Genomic DNA, 23901 nt, shown 5'->3' with positions numbered 1-23901 from the left:
ACAGACATGCGCCTCACTTTTGCTCCTTAAAATGAACAGAAAAGTCAGGCCGAAACAAATCGTTCCCAAATGAAAAGTACATGTCGTACTGACAAAATTCTTTCACCGTGAGCGACAGCCATGTCTAGTCTACCAAATTCTCAGTTTTCATGCCTGTGGAGTTTATTATATGGACGTGGTGACAGTGGAAAGACACCATGCTCTTCTGATTTTCAAACGAACCTTCTGAGCCATTTTAACATTAGAGTCTATGGAAGAGTTGGAAGGAGGAGGCTGTGCATTGGTGACATTTATGAAAGAACCGTAACACCTAGGACAATAGTAAACACATTGGATGAAAGAGGACAGCCATGGCTACGTTTTGAGGGTAAAATCATACCTGTAGAGCAAACGCTGAGGACACAGCAGCAGTTTTAAAAAAGATTTTAAGATTAATTTTTTTGCTCCTCTCACTCTAGCAGTTGAGCTGCCTCACTCTAGCCCCAACATTCCGTCCCATACACACCCATTATAAACTCTGAAACGGGTGAAAAAACATCATGAAACTTAAACTGGAACTGAAGAAAAAGTATAATAGATATTGAAAAGATAAATACAAGTTGAATAGTTGAATGTCTTGTCTTCGTTTTAAAGTTTGAATGGTGGCTCTATGTGAACGTATGTTGAAGTAGTAAGAGTTTAAAAATGAGTAAGTTGAATGAGAATTTGAAGGGTCTCCCCATTGAAATACATGGGAAATTTTTGTTGAATAAAGTTGAATAAAATTAAAAATATAAATGTTAAAAATGAGAAAAATAGAAGCAATGTTGTCCAAAATAATAGGAATCTAACGATGTTTGAATGGTTTTTCTAAGTGGAACGGTTTTGAAGGAGTAGGCTTTCAAAAAACGTACGGAAAAATAAAATATAACTAGAAAAATTTGCATTTCCTGCGAAAATGCAGTGTGGATGCTTAAAGCTGAAGCTGTATGCAAAAAGTAGCTGAAAAAGCTGAAATGTTGCAGAAATTGTAAAAACTTTGCAGAAGCAAAAGAACTTTTCTAAAATGTAATAACTTAGCAGAACTGCAATCACTTAGAGGAAACTGTAAAGCTGAAGCTGTCTGCTGAAAATACTTGAAAATAGCTGAAGAAGCTGAAGAAATCAAAGTCAGTGTTTAAAAAGTTGTTGAAATTTTAATAACTTTGCAGAACAACATCAAGTTAGCAAAAATGTAATAACTTAGCAGAAATGCAATAACTTAGAAGAAACATAACAATTCAGCAGAAATGTTGTAATTTACCAGAAGCTACAACTTAGCAGAAATGTAATAATTTAGTCAAAAATTAATAACTTGGCAGAAATATTACAACTTACCAGAACTGCTATAATTTTGCAGAAATGTAATTATTAGGAAAAAAATGTATACAGATAACAGCTGAAAACGATGACGTAACCTCAAAGTTACTTGTTTAACTGTGAAAAATGACCAGAAACATTAGAAAAGAAAGAAAACCAATTCAATTCAATTTATATAGCACCAAATCACAACAAAAGTCACCTTAAGGCGCTTCATAGATACAGAGAAAAACCCAACAATCATATGACATATGACCCCCCCTATGAGCAAGCACTTTGGCGACAGTGGGAAGGAAAAACTCCCTATTAACAGGAAGAAACCTCCAGCAGAACCAGGCTCAGGGAGGGGCGGCCATCTGCTGCGACCGGTTGGGGTGAGAGAAGGAAGACAGGAATACCAGCCAGCAGATAAACTGATGTGAAACAAAACCAAGGTAAAATTGCAGAATTTACACAGTTGGTGAAAGGTAAAAATGGCAACAACAACCCCCAAACAAACAAACAAAAAAACAAAAACAAACAACATTTAGTTAATAAGTGCACAAGATGATTCGATGATAAATATGGTACCAATCTACAAAATACTGTCGAAATGAAGTCCACATTGTGATATATTTCAGGTGTGGAGAGTCACAGAGCTAAAACAATCGATGTGCATATTTAAAGAATCAAATAAAGAACATTGTTGTGGAATAAATTACAGTGAATAATAATCACTGCCCTGCGTTAGAGAGTGACTTATGATGATGTATTAATTGGCTTAACTTTACCTCTAACAGCTTTTCACATAGTGCTGTGACCAGGGTGAAATCCATCATAAAGTAACTGTAAACAGTAGAACCATTAGCATGAATGTTATGCTTCTACTCTGATCAAAACTCAAGTCAGCTGTGTGACCTGATATAAAATGATAAAGAGGAACACATATAAATGACCTTTATGAACTTTTCAAAATGACTTTATATGTCTGACCCATTATCTATATATATTAGAGCAGATGTGGAAAACCATTGTTAGACCTACTCTATACTAACACAAACAAAGTCAAAAATTCATTGCTAGTGTGACATGTGGTCCTTTTTGCCTTTGACCAATGATATGCTGGTTACTTGGACCAGTTTAGTATTTGCTGTCACAGAGGAATGTTAACCATAAATCCAAAAGACAAAACTGAAAAAACATGTTAATTGCAAACATGTTTTTGCTTAGTAAAAGGATTGAAATTACATGGAAACTGTCACCTTAAAGCCTCATTGTAAATATCATCACAAACAGATGTTTTCCACACGGTTAACAAAGCTCCACCACATCCAATCACTGCATATAAATCTAAAAGAAAACAACAACAAATAAAATGTAATTAACACAAGTGAAGTCTAAGGAGCTTGGAAAGAAAAGCGTCTGGACTTCTTTGAGTTCCTTGAAGACGTTTCACCTCTCATCCGAGAAGCTTCTTCAGTTCTAAGGGTCAATGGTGGAGAGTCCCAGATTTAAACCCAGTGGGAGTTTCCCCCCAAAGAGGGACAAAGAACCCCCTGATGATCCTCTACCTAATCACATGAGCCAAGGTGTGAAAGTGGGTGTGGGTCCCAATCAGCCAGGGTTTCGGGTGAGCTCATTGTGAAACCTGGCCCCACCCTATCATGTGATTTCCTGAGGTCAGGAAATCACCCACGCCCACTCCCAGGATGTGAGTGGACGTTACGGTGTCTGGAGAGGGAACTCAAAACTGGATTATAGATGGCAGACAGTTGGTGTCGTAAACCACCGCCTCTGTTCAAAGATGGTCGCTCACAGTGGACGTAAATGGCTTCTTTCACTCCTCCATCTGTCCAAAATGTGAACATTGGCATCCTCAAAGAGTGACCTTTGTCCTTTAGATGCAGATGAACTGCTGAGTCTTGTCCTGTGGAGGTGGCTCTTCTATGTTGTGCCATGCGCTGGTGAAGTGGCTGTTTGGTCTCTCCGATGTAGAAGTCTGGGCATTCCTCGCTGCACTGTACAGCGTACACCACATTGTTAAGTTTGTGTTTAGGAGTTTTGTCTTTCGGGTGAACCAGTTTCTGTCTGAGTGTGTTACTGGGTCTGAAGTACACTGGGATGTCGTATTTGGAGAAAACTCTCCTGAGTTTTTCTGATACACCGGCTACATAGGGGATGACAATGTTGTTGTGTCTGTCTTTCTTATCCTCCCTCGCTGGTGTCTGATGTTCTTTTCTGTGAAGCTGGAATGCAGGCACACTGGACGAGCTTGTTCTAAAAAATACAGAAAAAGGAACATTTTATTTGTGTTAAGGCCTAAAAACTACAAATAAGTTATACAATGAACAATATTGAAATACCTTATAGGTGCTGTGGGCCACATAACCAGAATCCAGAGCAATCTCACACTCCCATGATGGTGAGGAAAGACATGAGCTCTGCAGGGAGGTTTGAATGTCTCAGTTGGGACACTGAAGAACTCAGAAGACAGCAATACCTGCACAGAGAGACAGAGTAGAAAAAGCATAGATATGTAATCTATAATGTCAATTAAAACTCAAAAAGTGTCAACAAGTATAATCATTTGAGTGTGGAATTATTTATGCAATAAACAGGATTTTAATTAATTGAATTAAAAACACTGACATTTTTTATCAAAGATAAAGAATCATACCTCTCTCTGCTCTGAGGATCACTGAGCATCTCTGACAGGAAATACAGTTTCCTCAGTATGAGTCATCATTGATGGTCTCAGAGGTTGTAGTGTGGCAGCATGATCAGGCAGGAGGTCAGGTGATGGGTGTGTCATCTTCTCCATTGAAGACACACTGGTATGGCAGTTCATAACACAGCAGTCTCCTTGTGGCATGTGGTTATCTGTGCAGTCCAGCACTGATGGATCAGGTTTGGCTCAGCAGTTTATGAAGATGGTGTTAAGATGTTGTTGTTTCAGCTGAGGATGGTGAAGTTTGAAGGTTTTGCCACAAAGGAGACTGTGCCGTTTCTGAAAAAATATATCTAACAAAACAAGTGCTTTTAACACCACCCACCCAGCTCAGCCCCCAAGTGTCTATGTAATGCTGGTATGGGGTGTCGGTTACTAAGTCTAATTAGTACATGGGGGATGACAATGTTGTTGCATCTGTCTTTCTTATCCTCCCTCGCTGGTGTCTGGTCTTCTTTTCTGTGCATCTTTGCTGACTTTATAAACGCCCAATTAGGATAGCCACATGTTTTAAGTGCTTCATTTACATGTTTGTGTTCCTTCTTTTTCCCTTCAGGCTTAGAGGGAACATGTTCTGCCCGGGGGGGTGTCCTAATTACTCCAAGTTTGTGTTCCAGAGGGTGATGGGAGTCAAAGAGGAGGTACTGGTCCGTGTGTGTGGGCTTCCAATAAACTTCAATGTTGAGGTTGCCGTTCTCTTCAATGTGCACAGCACAGTCCAGGAAAAGCAAACAGTCGTCCTTTGTGTCTTCCCTGGTGAACTTGATGTTTTTATCCACGGCGTTAATGTGCGCAGTGAAGGATTCCACTTCTTGAGTTTTGATTTTGACCCAGGTGTCGTCTACATATCTGTACCAGTGGCTGGGTACTCTTCCTTTGAAAGAGCCAAGAGCCTTCCTTTCCACTTCCTCCATGCAAAGGTTGGCTACAATAGGTGACACGGGGGAGCCCATGGCACAGCCATGTTTTTGTCTGTAGAAACCCTCGTTGTATTTGAAATATGTAGTGGTAAGGCAGAGGTCTAACAGTGTGCAAATCTGATCGGGTGTGAAGTTGGTCCTGTCTTCCAAGGAGCTGTCTTCTTGTAGTCGTTTTCTGACAGTCTCCACGGCCTCCGTAGTGGGTATGCAAGTAAAGAGAGAGACTACATCAAAGGACACCATGAGAACCTTCACAGACATAACACAAGAGAAGACTTTTGATTTAATAACTAAGCTTAAAATAAATGTTACCTTTGAATATTTGTGGGAAAAATCTGATGCTACCCCAAGAATACAAAGCCACACTGGAAATGATGACAGGCTTGCAGCCCTCTGTCTTCCTGGATGAAGTGCCTGATCAGTAGCAGTGAGTTGACAGAAGTCAGTGTCTGTAAGAGTGGTCAAACACTGATACTCTGTCCACTTGCGTAGAGTCTAAGAAGCTGGAATGCAGGCACACTGGACGAGCTTGTTCTAAAAAATACAGAAAAAGGAACATTTTATTTGTCTGTACAAACCCTAAAAACTACAAATAAGTTATACAATGAACAATATTGAAATACCTTATAGGTGCTGTGGGCCACATAACCAGAATCCAGAGCAATCTCACACTCGCATGATGGTGAGGAAAGACATGAGCTCTGCAGGGAGGTTTGAATGTCTCAGTTGGGACACTGAAGAACTCAGAAGACAGCAATACCTGCACAGAGAGACAGAGTAGAAAAAGCATAGATTTGTAATCCATAATGTCAATTAAAACTCAAAAAGTGTCAACAAGTATAATCATTTGAGTGTGGAATTATTTATGCAATAAACAAGATTTTAATTAATTAATTGAATTAAAAACACTGACATTTTTTATCAAAGATAAAGAATCATACCTCTCTCTGCTCTGAGGATCACTGAGCATCTCTGACAGGAAATACAGTTTCCTCAGTATGAGTCATCATTGATGGTCTCAGAGGTTGTAGTGTGGCAGCATGATCAGGCAGGAGGTCAGGTGATGGGTGTGTCATCTTCTCCATTGAAGACACACTGGTATGGCAGTTCATAACACAGCAGTCTCCTTGTGGCATGTAGTTATCTGTGCAGTCCAGCACTGATGGATCAGGTTTGGCTCAGCAGTTCATGAAGATGGTGTTAAGATGTTGTTGTTTCAGCTGAGGATGGTGAAGTTTGAAGGTTTTCCCACAAAGGAGACTGTGCCCTATCTGAAAAAATATATCTAACAAAACACGTGCTTATAACACCACCCACCCAGCTCAGCCCCCAAGTGTCTATGTAATGCTGGTATGGGGTGTCGGTTACTAAGTTTAATTAGTGCATCAGAAAGCGGGGGCTACACCTAAAGCCCACACTTTCTGATGTCTTTGTTTATTAGCAGCTTTTTCCAGCTGCTCAGAGCATTCTGACTTGGCCTTTATCCACCCAAACCCAAACCCACCCGGATAAAGGCCAAGTCAAACTCACACACCATACCAGCATTACATAGACACTTGGGGGCTGAGCTGGGTGGGTGGTGTTAAACTGTAGTCGGGAACTTTCAGAAAACTATCCATTTACTTCTACATCAGTTTTTATACACATTCTGTAAGCTGTACTAATGTTTTTCTCTACATAATGTATCATTATAGACATCTCTGGTAGCCTAAAGATAGTTTAAAACTTTTGACATTTTTTACCTGTAAAACATGATAAGCAAAAACTCATTCATCACAAAAACTTTTGATTCTACAAAATCTACTATAATCAAGAAAATATAATTGTCTGTATTTATTCGTGTATGTCATCATAATATATACCTGCATTTATCTGGGATTTATTTATTTACTATTTCATATTTTAAAGCCCTTGGAGGGGAAGATCTCGTTTGTTGAGCTACATACGTCATAGTAAAAAGATTTAGTCATTTAAAACATGATGTTGGTTTATCAAATGTTGCAGCACATTTCAGATCAGAGGTGCATGATAGCAGATGTTCTCTGCTCTGCATGAAGTTCAGCAATAATTTGGTGAAATGATTAATAACATTGCAATAAGAAAGGGTCTTCTGACAGACAGAGTAGGGAAGACCCTTTTTTCAATGAAAAATCTTTTTCATGCTCTACAATCAGTAAACTCTGTAACAAACATGATCTGTAATTGTTTCAAAACTCACCAGACGACTTCATGATTGGCTCGAGGACAGGACACAAAAGACAGGGTTGTGGTAACTGTAATATGATCTCAGAACACCTGAATACAGACATTTCTGTGGCTGAGAAATAAAAATGAGGTCAAGCAGGGTGTTCTTGTCTGTAGTGGCAGAAGTGATCAGCTGTGAATACCCTCTCGACTGAAACTGCTCCAGAATCTGTTTTCTTCCACTCTGCAACTGGTTCTCATTAAAATCTCCACACACAATTATTGGGTGACAGTCCATTATTTCAAGTGAATCTAAAAGACTTACCAGGTTTTGCATGAATGGTGTCAAACTGTAGTCAGGGGGTCTGTACACAACAGCAATGAGTGCAGGGAATGGAGCCTGAACCTTCAACACTAAAAACTCAAGATCAGTGACATTATGCAGATACTGTTTTACCTGAACCTGAAAATGATTCCTCAAATACACAACAACTCCCCCACCACTTCTGCTGGCCATGTGAGGAAAGTTTGTGTAGGACACATGTCTGTTGCGTTTGAACATGGTGTAGCCGTCCAAATGAAGACTGTCTGCAACAAAGGAGCCTTGAAGGTGAGACTCAGTGAGACACAAAACATCTGCTAAACACATTTCATGATGACTCTTGATGTCACTGATGTGAGATGGCAAACCCTCTGTATTGTGATGGATCAGTGTAAGAGTGTCAAGTCTGCTGGCTGTTTCTCTGACCTGAAGAAGAGGCATCATTTCCTCAACACTGGCTTGTCTCATGGTTTGGAGTGCTGCAGTTACCTCGGGATTGGCGTAAATCTTTTTCTCATCCAAGTCCTGCAAATAGAGTCCACTGAGAGACGTCACCCTGCTGAGAGCAACGTAAGCCATACCTGGTTCAAAAATGTTCTTCATTGAAACTACAGCTGTCTGTGTTGTAAGACCCTGAGTTTTGTGAATTGTGCAGGCGAATGCTAGCTTTACAGGAAACTGTCTGCGTACTGCTCCTTTAAACTTCAGACTCTCCTCTGCTCTCTCAATGTAAACAAGATCATCAGATGCTGCATTAGCACTGCGGTTGTGTCTCATAGGCTGCCGGTTGTCCATCCTGAGCCCCAGTTTAATTATGTGTCCATCATTTTCAGATCTCACCACCTTTACCAGTATACCAAAAGCACCGTTGACTAAACCGTTTAGTGTGTCCAAGTTTCTGGTCAGCATGACTCGAGCTCCTTCAGCAACATTCAGAGTGTCAGGTAAATCATTTCGCCCACCTGTAAATGGTTTGTCTCTTCGTTCCATTCTGCCTGTACATTTATCCTTCTGGAAATCGTCTGCATTGATTATTATGATGTTTGAATGAAGCTTCTTCAGGGTATCTGTGTTGTGGGATTCCACATTCTTGTTGGTGGCATAAATGTGTAAGACCTCAGTTGGACATTCTTCTGGTGCAGTCACAGCCTGTGACAACAAATCTCTGTCGCACTGAGAAAGTTCATCCGTCTTTTCTTTGACTCTAATCCTGTTCAGCATCTCTGCAAAGGCCACATCATCTTTCTGACGCATGATCTCGGTTAGAGTGATCATCTGAAAATGTTCCTGCCATAGGTCAATCTGTTCTGGATCGTAAACACAGAGAGGTTTAGACTGTCGCACTGGTGGCAGCTGGTAAAAATCTCCAACAGCTAAAACTGACATTCCACCAAAAGGTCTCTGAGTGCCTTTGATTTGTTTCAGTCTTGCATCCACATAAGCAAAAAGGGGTTTTGAAACCATTGAAATCTCATCAATAACAATAATTTCAGCATTCATCAGCTCAGATCTGACTTCATCCAGTTGGTTACCAAGTCCTTGAATGGGTGGTTTCAGACTCCTGGGTAGTTTCAGTAGAGAATGTAACGTAGAGCCACTGATAGAAAAAGCTGCTGTCCCGGTAAATGAAGTCAGTAAAACAGTTGGATTTGATATGTCAGCTTCTTCTGCATTAGCAGGCAGTCTGCTCAGGATCTTTGATGCTTCAGAATGAATACACTTAATCAGATGTGACTTTCCAGTTCCTGCACCACCGTTGATATAGAAGAAAAATGGATCTGGGTTCAAACCACAAACTCGCTGAATACACCAGTCTCTTATGGCATAGAACACGCAGGCCTGCTTCTGGTTCAGATTCTGATACATTACACGTACCACGGCTGGATCTACTGCAGGTTGTTCTCTGATGGCTCTGATCTTTGTTACAGCATCAGACTGACGACTGTAGTCGGGAACATTCTCCTGTTCGTTCTCATCATCAGAATGTCTCTCAGGAAGATTCTCATCACATTGCAGCCTCACAACTTCAGATTCAGGAGCAAGATTACACCATTCATCAATCACAACATCCCTATTTTGTTCAAACTCTTCCAGTGCACTCTCAATATCCTCAGAGTTCTTCTCATACTTGTCTTTATTTCTTTTCACAACCCTTTTCACAGACTCACTGTGGTCTGAACATGGAAGTCGTACAAAACCTGAGTTGTAGAAGGACTGATAGGTTTGGAACCCTTGTGGTTTCAGTTCCTGCTCTGATCTGTGTGGAAGGTAAAGTCTCAACAGTCGACCATAATATTGCTCAGGATCTTTTTCCTGTGAACAGTGGTAATACCTGATTATAGCTGGTTTATCATTCTTTCGCCTTTGTACAAATCCAAGCTGGTTTAGAAGAGGAAGCACATCTTTTCCTTCATTTGGACCACTCACCAACCTGCACAAGGCAGCAAAATCAGCCAGTGACATTTCCTCATATTCTGGGGTCTCAGGTCTGCATTTGTATTTATCACTCAAACTTGTCATCCAAATATTACAACTGTCATGTGTTGTGCTTTCCAGGAAGCTCATGGGGCGACTCATTTTTACTGGGTTATCATCTGTTGGTACAAATACAACACTGCGGGAACATTTTTTCATTTTTAGGCCACAGACTCGAGTCACACACTCCTGTGCGCTGATTTCTCTCTTTTTTGAGTAAGCCTGCATCACAGCTCTCATTTCATCACATTCATTGACGGTGTTCTTATCAGAGTTGTCAATAACTGTCTTCAGGTATTCAGAGAGGCCAGATTCTTTCTTTGTTATATATTTACAGAGGTATTCTATACATGAATAGGCATTCAAAATGAATGAGACATCTAAATTAGAGTTCCAGGCTTCAAGCAGGTCTGGGTTGTAATTGTTGATCCAACACTCATTTGGGTCACGTTTCAGAATCAGAGCTGTTTTCTTGTTTATGTCTTGGAGGCACTGTTCATACTCATTCATTGTCAAGTTGCATCGTGACAGAATCTGCTCTATGGTGAGGGAAGCAGCTTCAGGTTCCTTCAGCAGGTTCAACAAAGGTCTGAGTTTGGCTTTTGCAGCTTCAGTGTCTGAATCCTCATCCTGTCTCACAATCATTGTTCTTGTGGCTGGTGGTTTGGGAAACCCAAATCTACAACCAGAGTTCACACTCTTAAAGCATGTCTTTGTGTGGTTTTTGCTGTGCTTTTGTAGCTCAGTGACTTTTTTGTGCAGTTCAGGTTGTTTTTCTGGATCAGGGAGTTGAGCTGAGATGTATCTGTCCACAAAGTCACAGACAGTTTGGTCATCATCCACATCTGCTTCTACCTTTTCTCGAATCCACAGCAACATGTGTATATGTGGACTACCTCTGTGCTGGAACTCAACTCTGTAAAAGTAATCAATGATCTCACCAAGGGGCTGTGCAGGAGAAAAAAGCAAATCTCTGAACAAAGCCTCAACACGTTTATCAAACATTCGCATGGTGGTTACTGGATTTGATCTTAGAATTTCACACTTTTCTGACCAGTCCAGGGCTTCAAAATCAACCTCTTCACCTTGCTGTCTCTTTATTGCTTGAATCACTTCAGGCCATCTCATCTCAGCAGCAGAGAAAGTGACAAAGAACTGAGGTGTTCCTATTTGGCGAACCATGCTGAATAGATCTCTGGTAGTTTTCTGCCAGTAAGCTGGAGTTCCTCTGAGTGGCTGCATAAATCTGATTGCATCTTTATTTCTTACCAGCTTCTCTACTTCTGTCTTACTTTGTAACATTCCTGATGTGATTTTGCGTCCATCTTTGGTCATAGTTTTACCTTTCCTTAGCTGTATTGTCATGCTGGAATTAGCCAAGTGTATTTCAGTGACAAACTGTGAGAAAAACAGGTAATTTGTGTCTTTAGCAAATCTTGCATCGATGTTGAAAAGCCTTGACTTGAAGTAAGCACTTGGTGTGAGTTTAAGACGTCTCTTTTCATCCAGTGTATTCTGACCAGTAGGAAACTGCACAGGAAATGCCATGGCTTCCAAATGAGGAGTTCTGAAGAAGCTAACAGGATTGTTTCTTTCTGCAGGAGCCACACAATATGTGTTATCAGTGAAACAGAGAATCTCTTCTGAAATGTCTACAGGCTGCAGACAACTTTCTAGAGCAAAACCTCCATTGTTCAAATCACTTTCTGGTTCATCTGGATTTTGTTCCTCTGGTTGTTCATCACAGGATTGCATATTAATATCTTGGTCACTTTGAGACTCACTTTCACACAAAAGGGCATCTTTTTCATAGTTGTCAATTTCCATTAAATCTGCTTCATTATAATCATCACTTGCCATGCTGGCTTCATCACTGCTGTCATCATCAGGTAACGTTGGATCACAAAGCAATGCATCATCTCTGATAACAATATCTGTGTACTGTGGATGAATTTGTTTCAGTTTACGCAGAGCTTGAATGAGTTTAGACCAGGTGACAGTCTGGAACAGCTGATGGCCTTTGTAGCACAGTCGTCTTTTCAGCTTTATCCTCATGATCTGTGATTGGCTTCTGATCCTCGGTAAACTGTCAACTGTTTGTTGGACTTCAGATGGTACACACACCACATTACCACGTATGAGTCTCTGTCTCCCCTTTGGAAGAGGAATAATCTTAGCAAATGGTATGCATTTGGCAATCAGATGTCTCTCCAGAATGTTGAGATCACAAAGTTCAGCTGGAATATCCTGCAGTTCTAAACCATTAACAGCAGCAAGCCTGGGCATGCATCCACTTTTGAGGGAACTGTGACACGTGTGACAGATATACTCTTTTTTTCTCTCAACAGGAAAGCTGCAGTGATCATTACATGCTTCATCACACACATGAACATATTTACCAGTTAGACACTGATGAGCTACAGTCTGGTGTTTTGAGTAATTTTGTCTTTTGCAGATTTTTACCTGATTAGGAAAAGAAGCTTTTAGACAAACAGTACAAACATAAGATGGTGCTGACTTAATGTTTGATCTGAAACGAGATATGGCCTCATTCATTAAAGTGTTCTCTGGATGACACTGTAAAGTCTCAGCTGGTCGATGCATCTGGCGATATTTCCGTTTTATATTCATTGCACATCTGATATTATGCATCTGTCTGAAAGAAAAACCGTTCCAATATTTTACTCTCATTCGTTCTCTCATATTGTCCTTGTGTTGTTGCTGAAATTGTTTTTCTTCTCCATACCGCTTAGTCATATAAGATCGTTTTTTCTGTTTAAAATCTTCGCTTTTTTTATATAGGTTATATACATATGACCTCATGTAAGCTTTATGTTTCTCTCTGAATCCAGCACAAGTTCTGTATATTCTTCTTATACGCTCTTTCTGCTTATCTCTGAATATGGGAGATTCTCTATACGTTCTTGTTATACGTTCCTTCTGCTTATCTCTGAATATGGGAGATTCTCTATACGTTCTTGTTATACGTTCCTTCTGCTTATCTCTGAATAGGGGATTGTCTCTATATGTCCTTATGACACGTTCTCTTTTTCTCTCTCTAATTTTAGCACTTTCTCTATACATCTTTCTCAAATGTTCTCTGTGTTTCTCCTTATAGGTAGCATTTAATTTATACAGCTCATTTTTGTACAGACTCTTTTTCTGTCTGTGATCAGGATCATTACACTTCTTAGTTGAGTTTTTTTTCTTTGTCTTGAAGCTTTCATCAAACCTGTACATCTGCCTTTCTTTCGTCTTCTGATTTTCCTTTCTCTGTGGTAGCTTTTGTTGGGTCAATAATCTTCTCCTCATTTTTTGCCTTTCATGTTTACTATATTTCAGCAGTTTATCTGAGAGTTCCTCTGTTATCTTAGTTGAACTGGAGGCACTGTTTGAATCATTCTGAGGAACAGAATCTGATGTTACCTGAGTGTCTCTTACAGAAGATGCAGAGGTTTCTATTTCTAAATACTCAGAAGGAAGATGGTTGTTTTCAGTAGCAGCTGTCTCATTTGAATAATCCACTCTGGATGATGTCACTTCAGTCGTTAAAGTGTCTCTCACAGTCTTCTGTGTCTGGTCAGTAGATCTTTGGGAGTTTATTTCATGAACGGCTTCATTTAAAGCTGGTGCTGTAACAGTTGTAGCTGTTGGTCTGTATTCGGTGGTTTGATTAGCATCTCTTTGGTCAGCAGCGTTTTCACTGTGAAACTCGATGGGCTGTAGTTCATAAGTGCAGCTTGGTGCGATGCTGAACATTCTGTACAAACGTTTGATCCTGTCAATCATGTCATTAAGACGTGTGAATTTCAACATAACTGCAGTTCCACCACTTACACTTAGCGACAATGGCATACCAGTAGACTTACGTGGGTGAGGGTCAAAATATGCATATTCACCTGAAGTCAGCCTGCTAACAGCGATGACTGTTCCTCCCATGACTAGCAAAGCATAGCGAACGTCTGAAGCCAAACACTGTAATCCCTGTTCAAGGCTCGGAAAGTGATCTGTACCATCAAATGTGCCGTAATGAGCAAACTGAGACATGTCGACTTGATACTCGTGTCTGCGGCTGGTAACAACTGAGGGAAGTTCATCGCAGGCTAGAAACACACTGTTCACAAACCTCAGTCTGGCATCTGAATAGACGGCATGGCCTTTGTCCAACACACGGTTTAGATCTGCTCTGGTAATAAATTCATCCTCATGTAAGAATGACAGGAAAACCAAACTGTTAGCCATGCATTGCTGATTCCGGTACTTTCCATACCTAGGAGCGGCCTGGCTTCGGGAAGCACAGACGCTACTCACTCGTGGACTTTCACTGTTTGTAACCTGTACATGAGACTGTACTGGAGCGTGTCCATCATGCTGTGTTTGTACAGTTAGCTGGGGTTTAGTCTGGATTACCTGCATAACTTCAGGCTCTGGGACAGACACTGAGGGAACACTTCTCTTTACCACATCTGCATAAGACACTGTGGCTGTCTCTTCATCATGCTGTGTTTGTACAGTTAGCTGGGGTTCAGTCTGGATTAGCTGCATAACTTCAGGCTCTGGGACAGACACTGAGGGAACACCTTTCTTTACCACATCTGCATAAGACACTGTGGCTGTCTGAACACTGCTCTGCACTTCAGTGCTGGGAAAAGTTGAAACACACACCTTTACCTGCTCACTGCTCTGAGAAACATTCAGCTGTTCTTTCTCCTTCTGACGTCTAAGCTTCTGAGACTGAGACCTTTGACCTTTTCTTGGCATTTTGCTGAAGTACAACCTGGAGCTTATATGTGGTTATACACAAATGTAAACAAAACTGAACCTTGAAACACAGAAAAACGTATAACTCCTCAAATTACTGTTAAATCTGAGAAATGTACTATTATATATAAAAAGCTGATTTTCTACTCCAAACTCAAAATAAAGGAAATTCAAAGTTCTCTGGAAACAATTTGATCCGTTTTATTGTAGCTCTTTTTGAAACTGTATAATTTTACTTATATTTTTTTAACCAGACTGATAAATAATTACAACTTCTGTAAAATGATATGCAGAATAAATCTCAACAATCAACAGGCTATATTAAAAGTCTTAGCTCTTAGGGGAGTTTATGTAAATCTTTCAGATATCTAAAATTGAAATCAAATATATGGAGCTTTGGTGGTGTGGTGATAAGATGACTGGTGATGAGGATTCTCCAGCTGGATTTTCTGCAGCAGTCAGGAAACAGGAAGTCCTCAGGCGCTTCTCGATGACAATACTAACTGAATACTTACACTGAGTGACAAAATGGGTTTGTCCTTAAATAATAGTACTATAAACTTGCAGTCAAATGTTATAGCCAATGAAACAGACTAACAGACTGGATCTAATTTATTATTTATCTGAATGTATGTATTACAAAATAACCAGATTATCTTATTACAAATAAACTTATAAAAAGGTGATATTTTATACAATTGATCAAAGTAAGCCAAACTAGCAGTCCAAACTAAAGTCTAATGCAAAATTAAAATGACAAATGTAGGGCTGTGTAAGTAGTTTCTACTATAAGTTCTACTGTACTGTAATTCTACTACTGTATATTCAACTTGTAATTTCCAGCAAAATGACTGAATGTGAGAGAGTTTAAAGACAGGAAAGAAAGAGCAGTGAGAGCAGAGATCTCTCAGAATTCTGTAACAGATAGATCAAGTTCTGGTAACTTGGATTTCTGAAAATTGGATTCTGAAAGGATTCTCAAAACTTGGATTCTCAAATTAGATAGAGCAGTAGAGATAGAGGGATACAAGATGGAATGGCTTTCAAATTAGATAGAGCGGTAGAGATAGAGGGATACAAGATAGAATGGCTTTCAAATTAGATAGAGCGGTAGAGATAGAGGGATACAAGATAGAATGGCTTTCAAATTAGATAGAGTTGGGAGAGTGATAGGATAGACAGAATTGCTTATAATGATAGAGAGAGAGAGGATCTTCTGCAGCAGGTCACCTGTAAGACACAAAAGGACTGGAATTAGTCGTATTTCCAATATGCTTGGATTTACCATATTCTTCAGACTATATGGCACACCTAAAATCCTGTCATTTTCTCAAAAATATACAATGTGCCTAGTGTATCGATTCTGGTTATGCTTACTGACCTCAAACGGGATTTCTGTGGTACACAGCGCTCAAAATTCTGTGAAATATTTTAGTAATACTTCGGTAAGCTACAAAGCTGCGCTGCTTGATGTATTGTCAGAGCATTATGGCTACCATAGTCAGGACCCTCGCAGAGTAATTCGTACGGTGCTTCAACATAACATTATGGTGTGTGTACAAGGACCTGGCACGTGCTAAGAGACATGCTTATGAAGCAGATTTCAAACTGATCAACCCATGAAGAGTTTGATGGATTTGTAGATGAGGAATGAACTGAAAAAGTGAGTGTATTGTTCTGTATTTTATGTGTTACAACTGAACAGTGTTGAGAGTTGTTGTGAATGACTTGAATAAAGTTGGACTTATCTGACTGTTTGTTCGGCTTAATCTGCCTTAAAAACAGGCTTGTTTATTGACATTATGCCTTATAATCTCAAAAATACAGTACATGTAGGGCTTTAAATACTAAAGACTTCTACAGTAAATTATTCGAGTGAACAGAATGACAATGTTTAACAAATGATGGTGGAACTGTTATAAGGACATTTTTACGTTCTATTAAAACAATAAACTAAGTCTAAACTCAAACCAAGACGTGCTGCTACAGTAACTTACTGTAAATATTATATGGTCCAACAAAACCAACACACTGAGGTTAGAGCAGACAGTTTCAGGCCACTCTGTATGAATTTTGGCAAAATGAGAAATTTGGAGACAGCTAGTTTCTACACAGCAGTTTCTACATATTTCAGTCACATTTGGGGCATGTTTGATACACAGCAATAAGCACTACACTAAATCTATAATAAACTTATCATAGCTGATATAAAGGCCTAATTACCATAATTTAGTATGATGATAATTTCTTTGTAGATCATTTCATGATAAAAAGAACAGAAGTGAGTGCTGTATCTGAGCTGTTGCATGTAAGATCTTTGCTGGACATTCCCACATTTCTTAAACAAACAAACAAACAAACAAACATGACTTTCAGACAGTTCATCTTTTGTAAATTAGGGCAGGATTATTTTCAAAAAACAGCCTTGATAAAAATATCAGGCCACTATAAAATGTCTTATGTTTATGTTTTCATCCCACCTATATTTTGCAAGTCATTATGACAAATTACAAAAAGCAGTTTTTAGGCAGTGATTTAAGGGAAGAAGCTTTTGAAATCCACCATGCCCTACCACCAGTGGTCTCAAACTCTGGTCGTTAAGGCCTGGTGTCCAGAAACTTTTCTATGTGTCCCTGTTGCAACACACCTGAATAACATTAGTAGGTCATTAGCAAAACTCTACAGAACGTGACTGCATGCTGAGGTGGTAATTCAGCCATTTGATTCATGTTATAGCAGCTCATGAGTGAATGAACATGATGCAATGAAAGTACTTTTAGAAGTACATTTTTCCAAACACTTAAATTACTTAAATTTGAACAGTCTTCGGGGATGCCACTTCAACACAGTCAAATTCTATACTCTCACTAATGACCTACAAATGTTATTCAGGTGTTTTGTAACAGGGACACGTGGAAAAGCTTCAGGACACCGGCCCTTGAAGAGTGGAGTTTGAGACCCCTGCCCTATGTGAATATTTAATTGTCCCTAAACTGCTAGTCGTGAGCTGCTCTAATGTGAAACAAACACATATAGTTCTGTAAAGGTTTACAAAGAGATTTCTAAGGATCTGGAGACCCCAGAAAACAGAAACCCTCCCAGACGTTGTAGCTGAACAGGCAAAAACAAGTTGCCTAATAATATCTCAATGATAACCAAGAGCTGTGCTGACTAACTGCACTAAACTGAATCATCTATAGTGAGAGAAAAACACCAGCATTAAAGTCAAACATGGTGCTGTTACTGTGATGTCCCAGAGTTCCTTTACTACTTCAGGACCTACATCAACTCATCAGGTCCTGGGCTTAAGTTTAATCACACTTAGGATCTGAAGCACACAAGCAAGTCCAATTGAATGAATGAAACAAAACACTTGGTGTAAACGAATCAGTCTGGACTTTAATGAAATTAAGATACTTGGTATGACTTGAAAACCCTATCCATCCATCCATCCATCCATCCATCCATCCATTCGCTTCCGCTTATCCTTTTCAGGGGGCACTGGAGCCTATCCCACCTGTCATAGGGCGAGAGGCAGGGTACACCCTGGACAGGTCGCCAGTCTGTCGCAGGGCCAACACACAGGGACAGACAACCATTCGCACTCACATTCATTCGCAGATACACACCTAGTGACAATTTGGATTATTCAATTAACCTATCCCCACAAGCTGCATGTCTTTGGACGGTGGGAGGAAGCCGGAGTACCCGGAGGGAACCCACGCAAACACCGGGAGAACATGCAAACTCCACACAGAAAGACCCCGGCCTGATGTTGGAATTAAACTCAGGACCTTCTTGCTGTGCGGCAACAGTGCTAACCACCGTGGTACTTGGTATGACTTGAAAACCCTATATTGGGCCTTAATTAAGACTTTTTTCTTTTCTTTTTTTGCCTGTCCTGTTTGGATCTAATTAAGACAATTCTGAAATTATAGTGGACCAAAATCAACCAGTGATGTAAACCAGTCATTACCAGTTACTGTAAATGCTTGATGGTAATTGTTGCTATCAGGGCATCCACAGCTGGGTATTAGAGACCAATATGTTTTTACATTAGACCAGGTTGTTCTGGTTCAAAAATGAAATCATCACTTTAAAACTGCTTTTTGTATTTATCCAGGTCATCCTTGTTAGATGATTTGAAACATGTGAAAAAAAGCATAAACAAAATAAATCTGCAAAGAAGAAAGACCTTTCTCAGCACTGTACCGCAGACAAAACCTTTACTTACCAGACTTGCGACGATCAGATCAGTATCCTAGAGAAAGGAAACAACACATCAGATCACTGTTTAATGACTTACACTGTTGAACCTCTTCACACACAATCCAATTTACTGTGACATGAAATAACTAGTAAGATCCTCAATTTCTTCAAGCCTTTATGAACTCACTGTAGTCTAAAGAGGACAAACTTCAGTTACAGAGTCTCACAAGACGATAACATGTGTAATAAAGGCATGCATACTACAGAAGTGCAAAGAAGAGGCACCAATATTTGTTGGTACAGATTATGGCTTTTTAGCTCCATCATTTTCTATCACAAGTCAGTGCTTAATAAAGTGTGGAAAAACCACAACTGTTAGAATCAACGGAAAACCTCATTAGGTTTTAGTTCTGATCTGAATATGTAAATCCTAAAATACATGTCAATTCTGACATGTTATAGTAACAACAGTGGCACGCCATTTTTGCAATTAATTTCTTAAAAATTATAATAAAAAGTCCTTCCATTGTACCTGTTGGCAGGAATCTTTTTGTATTTTGCAATATTTCCCTTTTATATATAATTTTCAAACACATTGTATCAAGCAACTTATTAAGAAACTGATTTAAACTTAGTGTACATAAATTACACACAGGCTTTAACATACACAACATTGCCTACTCACAACTCTGGTTCTCTTAGTCTTTTATTATTGCTTAAATGTTTAACCTACCACTTCTGTTCACTCAGGCAAAAATACTTCTATAGTGGTCTGACTTTAATGTAATACATAAGCAGAATATGAGTGAAGATATAAATCAACAACTGTGGTGCTCTTAAGTGTTTAAGCTACCACTTACACTAACTCACCTAAAATGCGTTCATAGTTATGTCTGCTAGGTAAATCCATAAACAAACGGAGAACATGAACAACTGTATAAAAACAGTTGTTTGTGTTCAAACATAAAAATCAGACACAAATGGCCTGTTAAACTTCAGGGACAGTCAGAGGTCATGTGTGGGGCCTTTGCTGCTACAAGGTATAAATTCTGACCATTTGTTTTTGCCCATCAGTAAATGGTAATGTCACAAAAACCAAACTACGTTAGGTAAGTTGCTAAACATGTTACACAGTGACAATGTCATATTACTGCAGTTACAATTGCTGCTTACTTACCAGCAAAGGCAAAACCGAAGTTCTGTTTCACTCTGTAACAAAAGAACAAAAATACAGAATCAGACAACTGAAATCAGCATCAGAGTCAATACTGCATCACAATCTGTAGTGAAAAAAAAAATCTGTTAAATTCTTTGTTTACAACAGCTTTACTATAAACACCCCATCTTCTCTTTCTGCACCTTATTAAAGATTTCTGTCTTTATTAAGGTGATGTGTCGTTTTATCCATCTGCAATTCCACAGAAATTCCTCATGAACGTAAAGCTCTAATACTTTGGTGCTATTACATAACACAGCAGATACCACAAGCAATGATTTGCTCGCACTGCACACTTGATCAAATGATAACATCACAGTTTCAAAGCGTGCAACAATCACAAATAATACTTGATACTATAAATGCTTGATGGTAGTTCTTCGTATCAGGGCTTCCACAGCTGGGTATTAGAGACCAGCATGTTCTCACATTAGAACAGATAGCTCTGGTTTGGTTTTCTCTGCTTCATACGTGAAATCATCACTTTAAAATGCTTTTTTGTATTTATTCATATCATCCCTGTTAGATGATTTGAAACATGTGACAAAAAAGCATAAACAAAATAAATCTGCAAGGAAGAAAGACTTTTCCCAGCACTGTACCTCAGACAAAATGAACTCACTTTAGTCTAAAGAGGGCAAAATTTAATTGCAGAGTCTCAAATGGCCTTAACATGTGTAATAAAAACAATAATTACTACAGAAATGCTTTGATAAGCCTTTAAAATTAGACATAAATGGCCTATTAAACTTCAGGGACATTTTTAGGGACACTCAGAGATCTAGTGGGGGGGGGGCTTTACTGCTTATAAATCCTAAATGTGTTTTTGCCCATGAGCAAATGGCAAGATATCACAAAAAGCCAAACTATTGTATGTAAATTGCTAAAAATGTTACACAATCCCAATTTCATATTGCTTCAGTTACAATCACTGTTTACTTACCAGCAAAGGCAAAACCAAGCTTTATTTCACTCTGTGTAACAAAAGACAAAGAACAAAAATACAGGATCAGAAAACTCAAATCAGCATCAATACTGCATCACTCTCTGTTGTCAAAAAGATTCACTAAACTTCTTTGTTTACTACAGCTGGAATACAAACAACAACTCTCCTCTGTTTTCTTTGGTCTACATCTCATTTAAGATTGCAAAACACTCATACATGAAAAACTGCACGACATATTTTTAAGGCTTTAATATTTGAGGTGGTCTGCATTCAAATTCTACTTCCTAAAATATTACCAACTGCACATAGTATCATAGTAAATATGCTGTAGTTTTAAAATAAATATCTATGTACCATACTAATAATAATATACTGCCATATTTTATTTATGTGAAGGTGGGCTGTTGTTTATTTCATTAATTTCCCACAAAGTGAGAATTTAAACTGTGCTGCAGATTTAGGTTGGCACAAACAAGCCTTTGTTAAACAGTTCTTAAAAATTAAAGTCTACATATTAGGAGTTCTTATTATTCTTGGGCTATGTCCACACGTACACAGGTACTTTTGAAAATGGAGATTTTTCTATCCGTTTGCACCTTTCGTCCACACTTAAACGGCGTTTTCGGTCACTGAAAAACTAAAAACGCTTGCCAGAATATTTTCGAAAACTCCGTTTTTGCATTTATGTGTGGACAGGGAAACGGAGAAAACGCAGCGCCTTTTTTGACGTCACACTGTGCGCCACGTTATTGTTTCGGTGAAATGCATTTCTACAATACGGTTACTGTTAATTGTTCTCTCTGCAGTGTTTAAATGCTTACATATGCGCACACAGTTACTGTCCCCACACAGATATGACTCGGTTCTGCTTCTATGCCCCATCTTTGTTTACCATTTCCCACCGAGGCTTCTAGACTTCTGATTGGCCAACATTTCTACACGGTTAGGAATATAGCGCCACCTGCTGCTTTGGCATGTTCCTAGCAGCGTTCTCCTTCATTTCTGCATTTATGTGTGGACGGGATTGTTTTTTAAAACAGAAACGGAAAATCTCCGTTTTCAAAAATACCCGTGTATGTGGGGACATAGCCTATGTTTAATCCTCAGTTTCTCCCCCCCTCCTTTGTCTTAATTAACCCACAAGACCTGCACACACGTGACTCTTTTTCTCCCGTGTTCGGTCAGAGGCGGTAAAATGGCTCCTTTGATCTTGCCGACAGCTGACACTGAATCTAAGATGGCGGTTCGTTAAAAACTTTACAGCATAAAGAATGAGGCTGTTTTAACCAACTGATTTGTGAAGAGAACTAACTGCACCTTATGTAACAGACTGACAAACACGAACACACCAAATGTAATTAATAAAACAACACAATAACCGTGGTTTACCGTCAAATCTTCATTTCACACTGGGCTCAAAGGAGCGCTAGGCATTAGCATCGGGTTGTTAGCTCATCAAACACTCCTTTTACATACAAAAATGACAAAGTTTCACTAAGAAAAAGCAACCACTGTGTTACTCTAATATGAGTTATACCTCGGTTGGCTTTATAAATCACTAAAAGAACTCGTTAAATCGCACAAACAGACTATAAACATTTAGGAGAGAAGAGGAGAAGCAGAGCAGCTGCACTCACCCAGAGCGGACTCAGCGAAGTGTGCGGAAAGGCGGATGTCCGGCAGTCAGGTAAAAGATGAGGCGTTCACGGGTAGTAGGAAATTCCAGTATTACACACAATGGGCATTGTAAACATCAAAAATGTAGGTGATTTTAAATATTCTATACAATATTTATTTGCTACAGAAAAAACTCGCAGAACTTTAAATCTATAACTTGAATAAATATTATTAGAAGGCTCTACTCCTGAACACCAACACCAAAGAGCTGAGTTCACCAGACCTGAAAAAAACAAAACAACAGCCAGTCCAGGACAGTCAGTCTGCAAAGATGTTTTAAAGACAAATATATATATATAAACATTATCCATTAAGGATTCCCCTCAAAACAAATGACTATAATTTCCTAACCGTAAGGGCTAGAACGGTCACTGCACCGTTTTGTTCAGAAGAGATGGGGGAATCTTCAAGCGTTGACAATTTATCATTAAAATGTGAATTTTTAGAGATATATGACATGGATGACTTGTTGACTTAGAAGCCACGAATTCCCCAATATGCAAATAGTATGATTAAGCATTAGTAGAAATACTATGTTTTAGCACAAATAGTATAAAAAGCAGAAATACTGTAATTTAGCAGAAATACTATATTAGGCACAAATTCTATGAAAAGCAGAAATAGTATGATTTAGCAGAATAGTAATATATAGAAATAGTATGATTAAGCATAAATACTACATTTAGTAGAAATACTATGTTTTAGCACAAATCCTATAAAAAGCAGAAATACTATAATTTAGCAGAAATACTATATTAAAATTAAAAATGCAAAAGACAATAAATGTCCCTAAGGACCTCTGAAGGTTAAACACAAATCCTATAAAAAGCAGAAATACTATATTAGGCACAAACAGTATAAAAAGCAGAAATACTATAATTTAGCAGAAATACTATGTTAGGCACAAATAGTATAAAAAGCAGAAATACAATTATATAGCAGAAATGCTGTATTTAGAAAGAAAAATATAACATAGTAGAAATAGTATGATTTGGCAGAAATACTATATTTAGCACATATACTGTAACATGACAGAAATTCCTCCAATTAGTAGTAATACTTTAACATAACACAAATGTTATGATTTGGCACAAAAATCATGATTTGGCAAAAATACTATGATTTAGCAGAAATACTATGATTGAG

The 23901-nt window shown here is 38.9% G+C and overlaps 3 protein-coding genes and 1 long non-coding RNA gene across 4 annotated transcripts in view; 1 reads left to right on the top strand and 3 right to left on the bottom strand.

The window, feature by feature from the left end:
- LOC146698551 (polyamine-transporter SLC45A4-like) overlaps positions 1–23901 on the top strand; it is a 72709-nt gene that overhangs the window by 26185 nt on the left and 22623 nt on the right. The window lies entirely within an intron of this gene.
- LOC146698554 (uncharacterized) lies at positions 1150–5241 on the bottom strand. Its single transcript, XM_085473711.1, has 2 exons — positions 4485–5241; positions 1150–3532 (listed from the first exon to the last, which is right to left on the bottom strand). Exons 1-2 carry the CDS (start codon positions 5224–5226, stop codon positions 3006–3008), a joined length of 1269 nt encoding a protein of 422 aa, XP_085329837.1. The 5' UTR covers positions 5227–5241; the 3' UTR covers positions 1150–3005.
- Positions 7553–11381, bottom strand: LOC146698553 (uncharacterized). The gene is made up of 2 exons (XM_085473710.1): positions 7898–11381; positions 7553–7737 (listed from the first exon to the last, which is right to left on the bottom strand). Exons 1-2 carry the CDS (start codon positions 11309–11311, stop codon positions 7627–7629), a joined length of 3525 nt encoding a protein of 1174 aa, XP_085329836.1. The 5' UTR covers positions 11312–11381; the 3' UTR covers positions 7553–7626.
- Positions 15307–23125, bottom strand: LOC146698552 (uncharacterized). The gene is made up of 5 exons (XR_014923035.1): positions 22716–23125; positions 21076–21106; positions 20094–20125; positions 18942–18968; positions 15307–15937 (listed from the first exon to the last, which is right to left on the bottom strand). It is a non-coding gene; the product is annotated as an uncharacterized LOC146698552 (long non-coding RNA).

This window comes from Copadichromis virginalis, linkage group LG11 (assembly GCF_057382275.1).
Source record: "Copadichromis virginalis isolate Kocher_CV1m ecotype Utaka linkage group LG11, C_Virginalis_male_GT1.1, whole genome shotgun sequence".
NCBI classification, from domain to species: Eukaryota; Metazoa; Chordata; class Actinopteri; order Cichliformes; family Cichlidae; genus Copadichromis; species Copadichromis virginalis.
Note: the sequence above shows the minus strand (reverse complement) of the source record. Positions and strands in the feature narration are given on the sequence as shown.